Source organism: Triticum urartu, chromosome 7 (genome assembly GCF_003073215.2).
Source record: "Triticum urartu cultivar G1812 chromosome 7, Tu2.1, whole genome shotgun sequence".
NCBI classification, from domain to species: domain Eukaryota; kingdom Viridiplantae; phylum Streptophyta; class Magnoliopsida; order Poales; family Poaceae; genus Triticum; species Triticum urartu.
Window position 1 is genome coordinate 684,606,133 of NC_053028.1, and position 18,651 is coordinate 684,624,783.

At 46.7% G+C, this 18,651-nt stretch overlaps 1 protein-coding gene across 1 annotated transcript; it reads left to right on the plus strand.

Moving 5' to 3' along the window:
* The first annotated feature begins 1,770 nt into the window (after positions 1–1,770).
* On the plus strand, positions 1,771–12,464 carry LOC125519964 (ribonuclease 3-like protein 2). Its single transcript, XM_048684746.1, has 8 exons — positions 1,771–2,465; positions 2,855–3,022; positions 3,446–3,819; positions 6,476–8,937; positions 9,033–9,143; positions 9,741–9,851; positions 10,278–10,379; positions 12,042–12,464. The coding sequence occupies exons 1-4, from the start codon at positions 2,058–2,060 to the stop codon at positions 6,639–6,641; spliced, it is 1,116 nt and encodes a 371-aa protein (XP_048540703.1). The 5' UTR covers positions 1,771–2,057; the 3' UTR covers positions 6,642–8,937; positions 9,033–9,143; positions 9,741–9,851; positions 10,278–10,379; positions 12,042–12,464.
* The last annotated feature ends 6,187 nt before the right edge of the window (positions 12,465–18,651 follow it).

Here is an 18,651-nt window from a genome sequence, read left to right on the forward strand (position 1 = left end):
AAGAAGATATCTTCACGAGCGATAAATTTGGAAATATGTTCGCGAATATGGAATAAATGTTCGCAACTTTAAAAGAGTATTCACGAAAGATAAATTTTAAAATATGTTCACGGACCATTAATATTGTTAGCGAATATGGAAAAAATGTTCACGAGCATGAATTTGAGAATAAGTTCGTGTCCGATGAATATAGAAAAAGATATTCATGACTTCAGAAAAATATCTGTGAGTGATAAATTTTGAAAGAAAAGAAAATATGTTCACAAACCACCAATACTGTTTGTGAGCGATAAAAATAATAGCTTATAATATGTATCTAATTTTAAAAGAAAATACTTTAAAAAAATATGTTCACAAAGCACCCGTGGATATATCTAGAATTAAAATATGTCTAGATACATCAATCTCTCCGGCAAGTATTTCTGGATGAAGGGAGTAGCCTATAATAGCTTATTGTCAAAATAAGCTAAAAGCACAAAAAAAACTTGTTTTGTAAAAGTCAGCTCAACTTATTTTCACACTCCCTCACTTCATCACAATGAAAAAGGTAAGTGCTACAAATCAACCGGCTGATGCCAGAAAGATTTAAGCCGCCTTGCTGGCCATTTGATCAGTCCCACCACACTGTCGGATCTCTCCTCTCAGCTAGTTTGAATGGTCTTCTCACATCGCACAACAGCAGCAGTGCATCGGAGCCCAGGTAGCCGCCGGCGACGCTTCACTACGGTGGTAACATCGGTGCGGCGGTGCTCCATCGCAGCACCGGACGCCGCCGGCGATGCTCCATTGAAACACAGGGCGCTCCGGTGATGCTTGAGTGCAACTCCGGCGGCCACTGGCTAAGCTCCATTGCAGCAGTGGTGGCCCTCGGGGAAGCTCATTGTAGCACTGGAAGGCTCTCGACGGAGCTTCATAGCAACACCGGCGGCTCCCCCACCGAAGCTCCATCAGCGACGACGTTTCATTGCAACCCCAGCGGAGCTTCAATGATCCGGCGGTGCTTCATTGCATCTCCAGCGGTCCCGACGATGTCCCACTGCAGCGACGTGGCCTGGTGGAGCTCCATGGCAGCACCGGCGACTCGCGGAGGTGTTGCCTTTGCAGCACCCTGGCAGTGGCACCCCTCTCCCTCTTTTCAGCACCGGCCAGCGACACTCAGCAACACGGACCACATCAATGGCCACGGTATTGAGCATGCCGACGCCGCGCAAGTCGCAACATCAATCCACACCGGTGATGGCAGCTGTATGCTTCACTGTAGCGCCACCGCCGGCACAGCAGTGCTCCACCGCATCACCCCGACGGCCACTGCATGCTTCATTGTAGCGCCATCGCAGCACAACGACGACCGCCGCAGGCTTCACGGCAGTGCCACCGCAGCACCCCGACGACCGCCGCTAGCTTCACTGCAGCGCCACCGCTGGCGTGGTGGTGCTCCATCACGGCACCGACTGCCCGTCGTAGCTCCATGTCAACACCTGACGCCGCGTCGGCGGCTTCACTGTTGTAGATGTTTTAAGAAAAAGTGTAGAGCGGTGCGTGGGGCCGTGCGTGCGCGTGTCGAGCGGAGGGAGCGGTTTACGCCAGGAAGAAATCATCCGGCTGGAAACAAACGTTTCCCATGAAAAAAGCCTGAAAAGAGGGGTGCTTCCGCCTTCCGGCAGATTCTCACTCAAACCCGAAAGGGTATGTGGAAATGCAACTATTGTTTGGGCATATTACAACAAAAATGCCACTGGCAGGCCCGCAACCCCCACGCGCAAAAAAAATTCAGGCGAAGAGCCCAGTCCCGCTCGCAGCCCTGGATCCCCTTTCCTCCCATCGCTAGGTTTCCTCCAGGCCGCCGCCGGTCCCTTGTGCGCGGCTCCCTCCGGCGTCATGGCGGCCGGGTAGGGTCCCTCCTCCTCCGCTGCTCCTCCCGTCGGCGTCACCCGCCCCTGCCCCGCTCTCCAGCAGCAGCACTCTACTCCGGCGGACGCCGCCAAACTCTCTTCTCCAAAATTTCATCTCCCCCCTCCCGATCTAGCCAGACGGTCACGCGCACCGGCACGCCAGGGATGATGGAGCCCGCCTCCCGCAAGCGCCGCGCCTCGTCGCCTCCGCCGTCGGGCCCCGTCACGCTGCCGCCGCCCGGCTTCGTGGCGGACAGGGAGGAGGCGGCGGCCCGCGTGGAGCGGCTTCTCCAGTACCAGTTCAACAACCGCTCCCTGCTCGAGGAGGCGCTCACCCACCAGTCCTTCGCCGGCGGCGCAGCAGGCTCGTACCAGAGGCTCGAGTTCGTCGGGGACGCGGCGCTCGGCCTTGCCTTCTCCAACTTCCTCTACCTCACCAACCCCACCGTCGGCCCCGGGGCGCTCTCCACGCTCCGGGCCGCCAACATCTCCACCGAGAAGCTGGCCCGCGCCGCCGTGCGCCACGACCTCTACCCGCTGCTCCGACGCAACTGCCCTCGCCTCGATCTCTTGGTATGTGCCGCGTAAGCGTCCTGAGTTAGAAGCCATAGATCTGCGGGCTCTGTTTTTATATATAGATGTTGTATTAAATCATCCACTTTTTACTGTCCGCTCGAGCGGTTCGATGGGCTTAATTTGAGTGTAAAACATAGAGCTAAACATCTACCTATAGCAGCTCACGCCACATCTTAGCTTTGATTTAGTGATGCAAGAATAAGTTTAGTACTGTATTTATCAATGCTGAAACTGGAATTGGTAAGTACTCCCGCCGCTCCATTCGGGTTCATAAGGCATAATGCATTTCAATTGTTAAGTGATTGATGTTATCTCTTGGAGATGTGGATATTAGATGAACTGTTTTTGGCTACCATTGTGATGTTACTGGGTACACCTTTCTGCAGGTAGGACAGTTTATCCAGTCAGTGAAACAAGAGTTAGAGGATGACCTTGGCACTACGCCCTATGGTGGCACTGTATTTAAGGCTCCCAAGGTGCTTGCTGATATAGTTGAGGCCATTGCCGCTGCTGTCTATGTGGATTGCAACTTTGATCTTGAGAAGCTCTGGAAGGTGTGTAATCCATCTTTCATGTTATTTCCCATTCATTAATATGTTGATCTGAGGTTTCCAGAAAATAACTTAACTACTAATTCTAGTCATAATACGCTGATAAAAATCTATGTAGTTTTCTATGAGTAATCGTATGATTTCATTTTGGTATGACCAATCCAAGATAGCTTTACCAATAATATTTGTGAAAGTTGAAAAAAATGGATGTCTGCTCTCTAAAACGACATATTCCCTCCGTCCCAAAATTCTTGTCTTAGATTAGTCTAGATACGGATGTATCTAATACTAAAATGTGACTTGATACATCTGTATTTAGACAAATCTAAGACAATAATTTTGGGACGGAGGGAGTATTTATTTACGGAGAGAGTAGTTCACTAGAATAATGGGTGGTGAATAATGATATCACTGTTTATTATGTAGGTAACAAGGTTCCTCTTTGAGCCCATTGTCACAGCAGAAACAATAGATGAGCAACCTGTGTCTACGTTGCATGAACTGTGCCAGAAACATGGGAAAGATATAAAATTCAAGACTTGGCAGAAGGGTGGAACAGCGGTTGTAAATGTATTTGTTGGTGGGGCACTTGTTGGGATGGGCTCCTCAGAGCAGATGGTAATCGCTAAGCTCAATGCCACCCGGGATGCATTAAGCAAGCTTCTTGGTGGAGGCAATCAGCAAGTGTTGACAACCGGAGTTGGCCATGGATTGGGGGTTGAGGTTGGAGATCTTAGGGAATGCAAGCAGAAGCTTATTGAGCAGTGCAGCAGGAAGCATTGGCCAAAACCTATCTTTAAGTAAGATTCTTGACTACTCTGTCAGTTTTTAGTTTTATATATCCTGTTCATTAGTTGAACTTTTCCTGCAATGCTCCTCAGATGAGGCATCTCTTTCCCACACCTACACTACAATTGTTTGTTGATCATATATTTTGTTCTGGGCATCTTTAGAACTGTTTCACTGATGCACATATTTTTTGTTTCTATATTGTAATTTTACCCTTGTTCCCATTTATCTTAGGGTAGTATCTTTTGGTCATTTTTGTTAAACAACCTTACTAGGTAAATAGTACTTTGACCTCGGTAGGTCTGGAACAGACTTGTCCAGACCATCACTCAGATGTAGTATGGAAACCACTAGTTTGGTTTGATTGCCAAACACTACAGCATGAACACGTGGGAAAGAGATACCTGATCTGAGTGATTGTCTGGACAAGTCTGGTCCAGAACTACTATTTCTGGTACACAACCTTACTAGGTAAATAGTACTTTGACATCGGTAGGTCACTAGATCTGGAACATACTTGTCCAGACCATCTCAGATGTAGTATATGGAAACCACTAGTTTGGTTGGATTGCCAAACACTATAGCATGAACACCCCCCTCCCCTCCCACCAAAAAAAACTCGATTACATGGTTCTTAATTCAAAATTTGTTTACTTATATCTTCTCTGTTACCAGAAAAAGGGAATTTATGTTAAAAAAAAGTATAAAAGTGGAAAACAAAAGAGTAATGCCATACTTCATAAACTAAAAAACTATCTGCTAATACCGTTGGGGAAGCTTTCATGCTGATTTAATGTCAAACCAAAGTGATTTCTGTATTTTGTTTGAATCATGGTTGTACTATATACCCCCCCACCCCTCTCTTAGAAACCCATAAAATCAATTGATCATTCTTTGTACATTTTAGCATCTTAGTTAGTGCTAAGTCATTTCTAAAATGAAAAAGTGTACACTTTTCAACCTTAAACTATGGCTTGAGTATGTCTTTTCAACCTAGAACTCCAAAACTGTCTAAAACACTACCTTGAAGTATAAAAACTGTGCACTTTTTTAGTTCCCCCAACATTGTGTTTCACAAAGTTATTTTGACTAAAGCGGCAGCTACTTGACATGATTATTGTATGTATGCATTGAGCCACCTTGCAGTGATCTACTATCTTAACCAATCAGAAAATTAGAAAATTTGATGGGCATATATCTTTCCTTTATCCCATTCTCTCCCATGCCCGCTGATGTTCCTTCGGGCATCGACCCACAACCTCCAGTGCTTTCGTGTTCCTTCCTAGAAGCCCATGCCCGCATTTCCCCTTCCTCACTTCCTGTAACATTCATCTCCTATCTCGCTTGCGCGCCTAGCCTGCTTCATGCTACCTCCCTGCCCACACATAGAAACCACCCACTCACACATCTTCCTTTCCATGCACCCATCACCATCCTTCCTCACCTTCAGTCTTGACCTTCCCGTATTCGTGTAGAGATCAATATATGTAACAAATCAAGGAAATCCTAACTTCCATATTTGCTGGCAGCCTGATCCTTCATGGTTCTTGCTCAATAGTAGTATTATTGCCCCCCCCCCCTTTTTAAGAAAATGGGCAGTAAACGATGACCGCGAACCCCCCCCCCCCCCCCCCCCCCCCCTGTGAGGACCTCGCATCGCCCTCCTCGGTGGGTTGCGGGTTAGGTTTTCCCATCTCCACCACCACTCTCTTCGTGTCCTCCTGCACCGCCATCACCGGCAATCGGCCGGCCCATGATGGCGGCGGGGCGCTCCTCCCTCCCTCTACCCTTGCTCCTCTTCGTACCTCCGCGCATGGCGTTGTCAACAACGTGGTTCCGAGAGCCATTGGGTTCCACTCGGGCATGGTGGCGTGCAACTCCCCTGGTGTTGCGCGCACGGGCTACACGTTCTTGGCCGCCGCCTCGGCCCGTCATTGCCTTGGGATGGGAGATGCCCGCCGAGGCATGGAGGTGATGTGCATCGCTAGATCTGTCCAAGAAGGCCAGTCCATGGCGTCGTTTGTTGGCCTCTGCAGTGGAGCTGTTCGCCCCCATCGTCGGCGCGTGGGGGCGATGCAGTCATGACCTCTGACCTTGGTCCGTTGGTGCTTTGGCTGGAAGGTGCTTGCCCACGCATAGAGTTGCCGCCCTTCGCTAAATTTGACCGAGAGAGTCGGTCTGCGGCCTCGTCTTGTGGCCCATATGGTGCATCTGGCGTGGCGGTTTCTTGCATGTTCACGAAGATCTGGGCTCAGTTGCAGCTGCTGTCACACCAGTGGTTCTGTACGGTGGAGTTTGGATGCCCGGGCGGTGGCCTTGGATGGTGGGTTATGCGGTGGCCTTGGATGGTGGGCTATGCGGTCGACTCTTCAACGGTGGTGTTGGGTGCTATCTTTGTCGGCGTGGCTGTGAGGGGAGTAGAAGCGGGTGGTCCTATGTAGCTGTTGCCGTGGGTGGCAAGCCCTGATCTTTAGCTGGAGCAAGTCCTTGGTTTGTTGTGGTGGGTCCTTTGTCATGATGGGTCTAGTGGCTCGAATACCCTTGACAAGGTGTGTGGGAGGGGCCGAGTGAAAGCTTAGCGCCTTTGAATGCTTACCACTTGTTGCATTATCTAACTTGACATTTTGCCTAGATCAACCCTACACATTTGCTTCGGTTTTTTTTCAGGTTAGAGAAGGAAGATGGCCCGGCACATGATAGGACATTTGTTTACTCTGTTCAGGTAGAAAGCCATGGTGGTATTTGGGTAACTTTAAGTGATAAGATGTCAAGGGTAAAGGATGCGGAGAATTCTTGCGCGCAGAAGATGTTGGAACATATATTGAAATTGTGAGATCCATATATTGTCCTTTGGAGAGAACATATTTCTATTTCTATCCCTTTGTGAACCTTAGGCTGAGGTTGTGTCTAGCAAAAATAATAGCAATACAAAACTATATTACATCCCTTGACAAAAATGATGATTCAAACTTTTATACAAATGTTCCTTTGCCGGAGTTAGGGATCCATGCACTTGAATCCTGACGCTACATCCTGGTGGCGACTACTAGGAAGGAGATCCTAGAAGCCCACATCGTGGTGGTGACTCTTAGCATGTAGGTGGGAGATGAGCTCAAGAGAATTGAAGGAAACCGTGGTGAAGCGAGAGCCAAAGAGGTGAACGAGGATGAAGGAGATGCACCAGGATTTTCTGATGCGGGTTCATCCTGTCCATGTCGATGAAACCATATAGTTTGAAAAAGCGCTACTATGAGATTTTCGTCGCAAAAAAAGCAGTGGGACAGAAGTTAGCCTTCCTATTTATCTATGCACTCCGATGGTCGAGATGCAGTTCTATACTTGCCAGTTTGTTTTTTAGCCAAACAGATGCTTCTCTAAAGCCATGCATATCGGTGTAGAATCCAGTGTTAAGACTGAAAATTTGTTTATAAGCTTGAAATAGCATGTCCATCTTGATAGTAATGACACTGGCTTCTTTTACATAAATATCACATAGAAAATTGAAGGATGAGAAATAAATTTCCACGTACATACATAAAATAAATTCAGAAAGTAACTATGAATAAATAAGTTGAAATAACAAACTATACATATACTATGATTAGGAGATGGTATAATACTTGCCCACAACCATGGGATTGATGGTTACAAAATTTAAATATATAGTTTTTGGAGAGCTTAGATCAAAAGAACCTCATCCTAACTCATGTTTTCTTATATTGGTATAGATTTGCTTATCTCGTCTGTTCAAGAAATCCTTGGGTTTGTGGTTGTTGAACTGTCCTTTTTCAACAGTTGCTTTATAAACACTCTAGGAAAATGTTAGAAGATGGGATTTTCTTCTGTTAACAAACAGCGAAATTGGCAACCCGAGTTATCACAGCCCACTCAGGTCATTTTTGATTCAGTGATTCACACAATGACAAACAAAATCTAGGCCTTGGTTCGCGGTCAATGAACACAAGCTATGTTTCTGATATACGGAAATTTAGCCACATTGTAGGACAGTAAAACTGAGCAGCTTTCCAACCATCTAATGCCCTGCGCGTTTCTGGCCATCCATTTTCTTGACTTGGGCAACCTTGAATGTTAGTCTGTTGTCTACTCCGGCTTTCACCATAGATTCTGATTCCTGGGCCAAAAAGTCCTAGAGGGCTGCTTTTCTAGAGGAAAATTTGGGGTGTGTTTGGTTTGTGCCTCAACTTGCCCAACCAAAAATTTGGCATGACCAAAGTGAGGGCATAACCAAAAAATTGGCAAGTTGCTATTGTTTGGATTTTAGCCATTGTTGCTTTCCAATTTTTTGGCAAGTTATTCATTTGGTTTCCAGATTGAATTGATTTGTGCTCTTATTTGATTCTAATTTATTATAATGTTGAGCCAATAAAAAATACATACAAAACTTCTTTTGTAAAGTATGAACACTTAATTAACTATAACATGCAAAATTATTACACGTACAACTTTTTGTAGAAAGAACAGCTTTTGAACTCGACCAAAGTCATCAAATGCACGGCTGCCCTTTTACGGAAACTGGGACAATTAGTTGCGTGATCCAGGGGATTAACCGATCCAAACAACCAACTTTGTAATTTACCCGTTGGCAACGCTTGTTTCCTCGGATGATTAATCCGCTGTACGAGATCCACATAACACGCAAGAGAATACGTGTGTGGACTATTGATTTGTCGTTCCCATTAACACGCACGAGATCCACATATCAGCGGGCGAGAGACGTGCTTGCCAAAAATTTGGCGACCGATTTCAGCGCCCTCGATGCGCCGATGTGTTGGCAAAAATTACACGGAGCTGGCCGGGGCGGGCTGGGCGAGCCAATATTTTGGCTGCGATCCAAACAGCGACCAAATCGCACGGGTCCCACAGGTTAGGGCAAGGAGAGCCTGCGCGGGAGATGTAGGCCGACACCATGGCCGTTCGGCTGAGCACAACTTGTCCGCCGGGATTTGTAGAAGCAATCATTCTTTAGTTTCTTTGCAGGCATTCATGGCAGGTGATGTGCCCATCCTTCTGCTGCCTCGGTACATGTACGTGTATTTATGCCCCTACCACTCTTCACTAATTCTTTCCACTCCGGAAACACAACATCTATCAGCATGGTGCTCGGCTAGGTTCGCCTGTATTTCTTTCCCGTTCATGTACAATTCCTTCTTACACCAAACAATTACATTATCCTGATATCCTCTCAATCCCAAATTTTGTGCAGGTGATGTTCATACTGGTTGTGGTCAATTTATTTGGGCAGATCTTGGAGGCTGGTACTATTTTCTTACTTCGGAAATTCTTCAACTGATAATTTCGGATGGCCTCTGGACAGGTAATTACTTCAAGTGTACTGCCAGACCTTATCCTTCCTTGTTTTACCATCCATGTTTTTACGGCATACGATTGCTTAGATTATATATTCTGTTGACCCCTGGATGTGAGATGAGTCTTTGTACTTGTCATTATTTAGTATAATTTCCTATTATAATATTATTTTCTGTGCCTGGTATTGTCGAAGCAGATTTTCTGGACTTCTCATTAGAAGTACATAATTAGAATTTAAAGTCTTGGATTCAGTCATAGTCAACTGTGTTTGGTCAACTTGAATGATTCTTGGCATAAGCTATGCTTCGTACAAGCTAGAGGGGGTGTTTACTGTTTACTGTATGTATTTAGTTTTATTTTATGGAATGGCCACATGAGATTGTCCCAGAAATTTATATTGGTGTGAATTGGTTATGTGGTACTATATACACAAGTTGTGCATACAAGGTGTTGTTTTTGTACTACAAAGGAGAAAGTTGATCACCTATTTTTTATGGCGGCAACCTAATATGGTGGTCAATTTTGGAAATAAGAAACACTGGTTGTTTTGAAAAGGAATCTTTTAACTTCCTAATCAGTTTTTGTGTTCTCTACTTTGCTACAGATTTGTTTTTGGTCCCTATTGCAGAATAGTGGAGGGGGAGCAGGCTTTGGAAGCTCGTGTATTTGGTTGGGGTTAAAGTTTTGAGCATCCGAGAGGTTGAGAAGCTGCTAAGTACGTGCTAATTAGCTCGTGCTGTGTGCTGATTAACCTGATGCCTTTTAGATGTTAAGCTTTTGCTGTGACCCAAGCTTATCTTTGAGCCTTCTCCTTTTGCATGACTTCAAAATCTTGCTGGAGGCCACTCCTATTAATAAATTATATTAGTGGGAATACAGGTTTATCTGGCATTCCAAAAATATGTCCTCAATACGTAAATTTAATTTTTGAGTGAATGATTGCTATATCGACACACATACGTAATTTTTACTTATGATGACTTCCCTTCTGTCCATGCTTACCCTGTATACAACCTTCTGTCCATGCTTACTCTGTATACAAATACAATTATGTTAATGGCTTAGGTATCCCCATAAATATTGTTGTCTTCTGTCCATAATATTATTTTCTCACGATTTTATTTCATTGTTGGTATGATAGAGCATAAGTGAGCTTGGGGTAAACCTGTCTGGTTTCGCACGTCAAGGACATGCTTGTATACCAGCTTCCCACCATCGTTGTTAGCGCCAACAATATGAAGTGGTAAACTTTCTATCTCATTTATCTGCTTTCCCTCATAGTTTTCGCACAATTTTTTTAATTGTGATAACTCATTATCACAATTCATCATTCTTGTTTACGTGATTGGGTAGTGGCTATTTTCTTCCTTGTGAAAGAGCTAATCAAGCTCAGGGATATAATTGCGATTCATTGTCTTTTTTGTTCCAACGACCGTTACGATAATCTGACATGACAAAATAACTGTGACATTATGCATCACTTGTAATTTTAGTCCTCATAGATTCACAGAAATCGTAAATTGCAGCAATTATTTTCGAGGACTAGTTTTTATGGTCTCTAGGCAATTGAAAAGGAATATAAGTCTACATCCATTTTACTTTTGGAAGAGGCAATTGAAAAGGCATAGTTATGCTGTTGTACATCCCAGCCTTTCCTTCCATTTGGATGGTTTTGATCTCAAACAGCTACCGTGTACTTCCAGGCTTAGCAGGCCCGGTCCAATACACGGATATTTCGTTGCTAACAAAAGAAACATTGGTTCACAAATTAGGATTACCCGGGAGCTTGCTGCTTGTCTTTAATTCCATGAAGTCCAAAATTATTTCCATGCTCGCCACCACGCTCGCCCCTGGTGTTTGCTCCTGATCATCCTCTACCGCTGCTTCCCATGCTAACTCTGGGCCGCCAAAGCTTCTTGCTGCCCGTGCTCACCGAAACTATTTCATGCTCGCCACCAAACTCGCACTGGCGTTTGCTCCTGACCATCTTCTGTTGCTTGCTTCCTGGGCTTGCTATATGGGCCGCCAAAGCTTCTCGCTGCCTGTGCTCGCTGACTGATGCTGAAGATTCTCGCTGCCCATGCTCTCCCTGTTGGAGCCGATACTACTTCATCTGGCTGCACTGGGAACCGGACACTATATGAAGCAAATTCTCCAAGCTTTGGGGAGCAAATTTTGGCTAGCAATGTCGAAACGAATGCTGATGGCAGAAACAAGGAGTTGGGAAAATTATATGTTTTTGTTTGCAGGTTTGCTATTTTAAGTCGAGTGGCAAATTATTTCAGTTCATTTGATTCACACTATCAAGTTCATCAATTGATGTACTTACATCTCCACAGATCTGCAACAACAATAATTGAAGTATGATAAAACTGTCTTGATGACTCATTTATAAAGATATCATTATTCCTCACATCTTTCCACACAAACGTCAGAGCTTGGAAAGTAATTACCAATCTTCGTATTGGAAGTAGTCTTTGCTTATTAAGCACTAACTATTTTTGACACATTTACCACAGTTTAAGTTGCTGCACATGGCGCTTATTGCAGACCCAGTTTTTAATGTGGGTATCACCAATATACACCATTCACACCCCGTTATGAAATGCAACGTCCAGGTAATTAGTGTTGTAAGGCTACCTTTAGGAGAGATATTTTTGGTTGTACTGCTAAAACTAAGGGGCGTGCCATCCAGGTAGAAAAAATATACCTGCTGCACACTTGTGGGAACTAATTCATAAAACCTTCAATCAAGATGAGTATCTAGTGAATCCCACAGCGAAGCAAAGCGTGGGCATGTGACTAGTTTGTTCCATTTTGCTCGTGAAGTAGTATTGAATTGTACAACAACCTGAGCTGAAAGTTCTTCTGTATCATCTGATTATTACCTGTCTTGCTTGCGCAGAGTCGGTTGATGGATTAAGAAGCCTCTCATCCTTGGAACTCCAAACTGAAGAAGGTGGCGCTGGAATGTAACAGTTGTGATGAGCATTTGCAAGATTAGGGTGGCCCATGCCTGAGATTAAGAAGGCATTTCGCTGAGACAGTGTGATGACCCCTAATTATTTTCTTCTTCTTCTTGGGATGATGGCTCCTAATTAGCAGCTAGCTACAGATTATGCGCAAAGGAGATAGGGAGAGAAAGGTACATGTTGATGAAGATGCCGCTGAAATTTGACAGTTGTGATGAGCATTTGCTACATATTAAGAATCTTTGTCGCTGTGACGGCATGTTTGTTGATGGACGGATGGATACCATTTCTATATATCGTGTGTGACTTTCCCATGTCATTATGAATCCATTATGGTACTTTTTATTGTACTGTTATTATAGTCTCTTGAGGTGTGGTTGATCCAAATGCATGAGTGAAAAATCTTAGCACATAATTATATATCCGTGTCTACAAGTTTCCTTATATCGGATATAGTTGGCGTGCAAGACAAGTGCACAATAATTGTAGCAGTATGTTCTACATCAAATCAAATACTCCCTTTGCAAACATTTGTAAGATGTTTTAGATCACTAAAGTACTACTGTCTTGTAAAGTTTACAGAGGTAGTATATGTTACAAGCGTATACTTTTCTGAACTAATACGTGTCGATCTTCATAGAATTCCAGGTTAAATTGGAAAACCATTTCCTCGCAAAAATAATAATTTGAAAACCATTGTTTGGGAACTTGAGATAGCGTGCCCATTCTGAGTATAAGTGTATAACACTGAACTTCATTGCATAAATATGACATAAAAAAGAAACTTGGTTAGCAAGGAAAATACAGTTTTCACCTATGACCCTATGAAATTAATTTCGTAAATATATCACGTAAAAAGTATTTTTGTACGCACGGAAAATACAGTTTTCAAACTGGCGCTGTAGTAGTTTTTTCTTTAGAAAAAATAGCACAACGGACAGCCCGTATGGGCCGAAAGATGGCCCGTTACATATTCTTACCTTTCAAGGCCCGTTGTGGCAGCACAAAAGATCTCTCACCTCCACATAACAACATTCCCATCCATCCATCACATCAGATTAAGGGTTTCCGCCGCCGGCCTCCTCTTTTCTTTTTCCAATGGAGAGCAGCAAGAAAATCGAATCGACTTTGCCGGAGTTCCCCGCCCACCTCTTGGAGCGGATATTCCATTTGGTGGGCGGCTGCGTCTACTGGGTCTTGCCGATGAATAAGACTCCATTGCTGACCTCCCACCTGGAGAATGGAGCCAACAAGATATAGCTATTGTGGATGCAGGGGAAGGCAGGCTTGGGATGTTCCGTGCAGGTTATGAAAATGCAAGTGGTGAATCTTATCTCTGTTATTCCATTTGGCAAAACAAAGGCGAGAGTTCCGGCGACTGGCAGATGGAGAAAATGTCACTAGGTTCTGGGTATCGGTATAATATCGAAGGTGGAACAGAAAACTACTTGATCCTACTAAGGATAGAAGCTCAGAACATCTCCAGCCGTTGGCCCCCCACGCCTAAAAATCGCCTCCTGAGGGTGAGCCGGCGCAAAAATTGAGTCTGGGAGCGAGTTGGTCCCTAGCCGCCGGTCCCAGGGCTGCCCCCAGGCGCGTTTGAAAATAAAATTTGTATAGCAAAATACGATAAATTTTGGCGAAGTTCGGCGAAACACAATAAACTTCGGCAAATTTGGGCATATATTAGACATGTTCGCCGGTTTTCGTTACATAGCAAAATAGATAATAACTAAACTAAAAGAGAAACTGGCTGAACGTCGAGTAGTCGCCGTCGTTGCCGCCATCGTCGCCGCTGTCGTCGGACTTCTCCTCCTTGACGTAGCCGTCTCTGGTGGACCCCTGACCGGCGTCGCCAACGTGGGCTGGTGGCGGTGGCGCGTCGTCGTCGTCGCTGTCGCAGATGACGACGACCCCGCCTTTGTCGCGGCCGCGTCGGCGCTCCGCGAAGCGGCACAGGGCGGCGCACTGGCGCTCCTTCGCCTTCTCCAGGCGCTCCTTCTCCATCGCTATGGAGTCCCTGCGCGCCCATTCCAGGGCCGCGTCGTCGTCGTCGAGTTCCGTCTTCACCGGCGCGAGCCCCGGCTCCGTCTTTGGCTTGACGAAGCACGGAGGAGGAGCCGATGAGGAGGCGCGCCGGCCGCCCTCGTTGATGACGATACCGGCGCTGCGAGTGCGCCGGCCGAGCGGCGTCTCCGCCGCGGGCTCGGCCTTGACGCCGAGCAGGGCCGGAGCACCGGAGGAGTGAGAGGAAGAGCGCGAGGAGGAAGAAGAGGAGGAGGACCCAAACCTCCTTGGCGCCCATGGCCCGACGCGTCGGTGGTGCAGCGGGGCGGCCGCCCTCGCCGGGTACGCCAACAGCGGGTTGTTGCCGCCCTCGAGGTGCGTCAGCACGCCCTCGAGTGTGCGGCCGGGGACGCCCCACCACAGGTGGCACCCCTCGCTGTTCTTCTGGCCGCCGACCACCGGCGCGTCGTTGGTGGACGCCAACCGCTGCCGCTGGCGGCGCTCGAAGTACGCCGCCCAAGCCGCGTGGTTGTCAGCGGCGTACTGCGGGAGGGAGAGCTGGGCGTCAGTGAGGGAGGCGCGGACGACCTCGACCTCCTCGGCGAAGTAATTTGGCTTGGCAACGGCGTCGGGCAACGGGGGAACGGGCACTCCCCCGTTGCTGAGCCTCCACCCCGTCGGCTCGGCGCGCATGTCCGGCGGCGCCGGGATGTTCGCCTGGAACAGGAGCCAGGACTCCTATTCGCGCAGCGAACGACGGCCGAAGCCGTTGGCCGCCGCCTCGTCTCCGGGGAAACGTTCTGCCATGGCGACGGGCTCGGGAGAGGTAGAGAGGGAGAGGGAGGGGCTGGGCGGCGGCGCTTGGGAGAGGTAGAGGGAGGGGCTGGGCGGCGGCGAGGGGCGGGGCTGGTGTGGGCACAGACGAGTAAGGCCACCGGCTATATAGCCGCGCCGCGCCCGTGTGAACGCGTGCGAGGGAGGGGAGGCGTCGGCTCGCCGTCCCGTGACGCGCCGCCCGTGAGGAATCAATGGCAAGGCTGACCGGCGGCAGCCTTGCCATTGATTCCCCGCGGGAACCGAGGCCGTTGGGGGAAGACGAGGCGCCGTGTCGCTGACGCGGCTGGTCCGCGGCTTTTTCGCGCCAAAACAGCTCGCCCCGGCGCTCCCGGACGCCCCCAGCGCGTTGGGTTCGGCCTGGATCCGCCGGCGCTGTTTTCGGCTTAGGCCGGCGAAAATCGGGCTCATGGGACGCGACTGGGCCGTTTTTTTGGCGCCGGCGCGAGAAAATCGCCTGAGGAGGCCTTCCTGGGGCGCGGCTGGAGATGCTCTCAGAAGTACTTTTCGTTAATAACCCCACCAATCGTGGAATTTTTCAAACTGGATGTCAAGACAATGCAGGTTGAGAGGATTTGTGCTGAATCTCACGGGTTCTCTGGTTCTAAAGCGTTCATATATACCAACTTTCCACCGTCATTGTTGTCTTTACCGACAGTATGAAGCGGTAAACTATCTATTGCATCCATGTTAGGTCCATCCGTTCATGGTTATCTCCCAGCTTGTCTAATGCCTAATAGTTCAATACTGCACTTGGTTGTTCTTGTTTGCATCATTTAGTAGGGGTTATTTATCTTGTGCTAGGAACATAATTGTGATGCGCTGTCTTGTTTGTTTGTTTGTTTGTTCAAATTGTTGTTTTTAGAGAATCAGATAGGAGAAAAGATCTTTCACATAGCTTATGTTCAACTATTATTTTCAAGCAATATTTCATGGTCAAGGTATAGAAAGATTGATAGATACAGTTTCACCTTTTGAGTATTTCACTCACCTCAGGAAAATTCATTCCATTCAAGCATGGCTACTCTTGTCTCTGTTTCTTGAGAAATAAATAAGCAATGAGGCAGGAAAAGTGTTCTTTTGGTCATGTTCACATATATGATTTTATCTTCATTGTTGTTTCAAAATAAATATGATTAACTTATACAGTCACAAATAAGAGCCCAACTCACTGCTCATGTATCTTGTTCCCAAAAGCTGTTTTATTTGAATCAGCCTCATAAGATCTGTTATAGGCGGGGTGCTGTTTTTCCTTTCCTTTTAAAGATAGTTGGAACATTTCACCCGCCTCTTCATGAGTCTCTCATGCCAATGCATGCCAAATATAAGCATTAATCTCTGTGTTGTGCGGTCAGTTAACATGCCAAAAAATCCCTGCAGCCGACAGTTGGGGGCCCTGCCACGAACTTACCAGTAAAACGATGATGTCTCATTATCTTCTCCCATCTCCACAACAATTGCAGCCTCCGTTTTATCTCTCCCATATCCACCCCAATAATCAGAGCCAGCGCTAAATCGGGCAACGAGGCCTGCGACGCAGGAGGCCGGCAACGCCACAGCCTGCTGTGGCCGAGACTGGGCCATGTCGGAGATGACACGGGTGGCGGTGAGGCGCGGGCAAAAAGAGACGTAAGGGTGGGTTAGGAGGCGATGCTGCCACATGTGATTGCGTGAAGCCCCTCCCCCTAGATACAAACCCGGGAGGTCTTAGAGGGACGGCCGGGGCAGCGGTAGTTGAGGCAGCGTGAGGCGGCGTGCCAGCGACGCTGCCCGCAGGGTGAGAAATGACAAAATGAATCCCCTTTTGCAAAGTTTAGCCAAAAATGACACACCTCCCAAACTTATACCTAATCTAACCCTTTTAGTTAATGCCAAGCTCAAATGCATTGAACTTGCCTATGTGGCTATATGTCAGTGCCATGTATCTCAGCATTGAAGAAAAATTAGTGTTTTCCGATCGAAATGGGTGTCACGAGAATAACGCCATGGTCTGTGGCATGGAGCTTTTAGAGCTCAACGGCATAGTCCATGGAGTTGACCCTCTCTCAAAATTGCACCATCATTTTTGCCACTCTCATGGGGTCAACGCCATGGACTGTGCCATTGACGTCTAATAGCTCAACGCCATGGTTTGTGGCGTTGACATTGGAATCTTAAAGCTAAGTATTTTCCAACACTGAGGTATGTGGTGCTCACATAGCCAAGGTCAACACGAGGAAAAGGGTTAGGTTTGGTTAAAGTTTTGGAGGTGGTTCGTGTTTTGCTGGACTTCAAGAAAAGGGACAATTTTGTTAATTCTCATGGCCGTGGGCAGCTGAAGACTGTGGTTGTTCCGAGGCTGGCCGGCTTGTCATCGACGGTGGGCACGGCGGCAGTCTTGGTGAGTGGAGTCGAGTGGTGGCGGTGGCCCCCCTTTCTTCCTCATGCATGTTCAGGCCGCAAGTTGACTGATGAACATGACTGGTGCAAATCAACCATTGGGGAGCTCTGCTGCGGCCGACCGTGAACTAGCTGTTCTCTAATCTCTCTAGGACAGTAGAAGGCACACAGTTTGTTGATTGTGGCTGCCAAGACCCCCTTAATTATTTTTCCTTGTGTGGCGTAAGTTTGAAGTTTTCTCTTTGGAGACTGAAAACTACGATTGAAGTTCGTTCAGCTCATTTGTTTATGTTTAGTTGCATCTGCCTGACTGTTATTACAGCTTGTGTTTCAAGTTACGGCGCTAAACAGATAAAAGTGAGTGTTTGTAGTTCGTTACATGTGTCAGATTCAGCTAGGAACAATATTGCCAGTGGGACACAAATGCTATTCTGCTTCTGCCTGTAATACTATATGCTGTAGCTCCCTGTAAAAAGAATGTTTGCAGTTAGTTACACATATCAAATTCAGTTCAGAGCAACATTGCTAGTGGGACAAATGAGCATTTACAGATAGTAGTTGCATACTTCAAATTCAGTTGAGAAACAATATTACCGGTGGTACACCAATGCTGTTCTGCTTCTGCCTGTTCAATACTATAAACCCCTATAATCTGTTCCAAATTCAGTTGAGAAACAATATTGTCGGTGGTACACCAATTCTGTTCTACTTCTGCATGTGTTTTTTTTTCTGTGTGTATACTATGCCCCCTATGATTTTGTCCATTTTGCTCATACGTAAACTATTGAATCTGCAAAATCTGAGCTGAAAGTCCTTCTGTATCGGCTGATTAATTCTTGTCTTGCTTGCACAGAGTCAATTGATGGAGCCATAGCCAGTCATATGAACATCATTGTCCTCACAACTCCGGGCGGTTGCTATTTCGGTTGCTCATACTTCTATTTCGGCAGCATCGTCTTGCCTGCAAGAGGACACGTTTTAATCTACAGTGCACTCACAGCCCAGTGCGTGTGGCTCATTACTAGGTTGTTCTTCCTGTGTGTATGTAACATCGATCGTGTGGCTACTGGAATTCAATCAACAGCTTTGGTCAGCGTTTGCGAGATCAGGGTGCCAGCATGGCTACTTACAGTTTAAGAAGCTTTGTTTGCAATGACAGTGAGAGGTTTCTATTTTTTTTCTTTTCTTTCCCTGGCTGTTTCTACTTTTTTGTTCTCCCCTCATGCCAGCGTGACTCACAAAAATGAGACGAGGCTTGGTGTTCGCCGGTTTACTGTCTGTTTGTAGTTTGGTTGTTGTTGTTCAGTTCAGTTTATGAAGCTT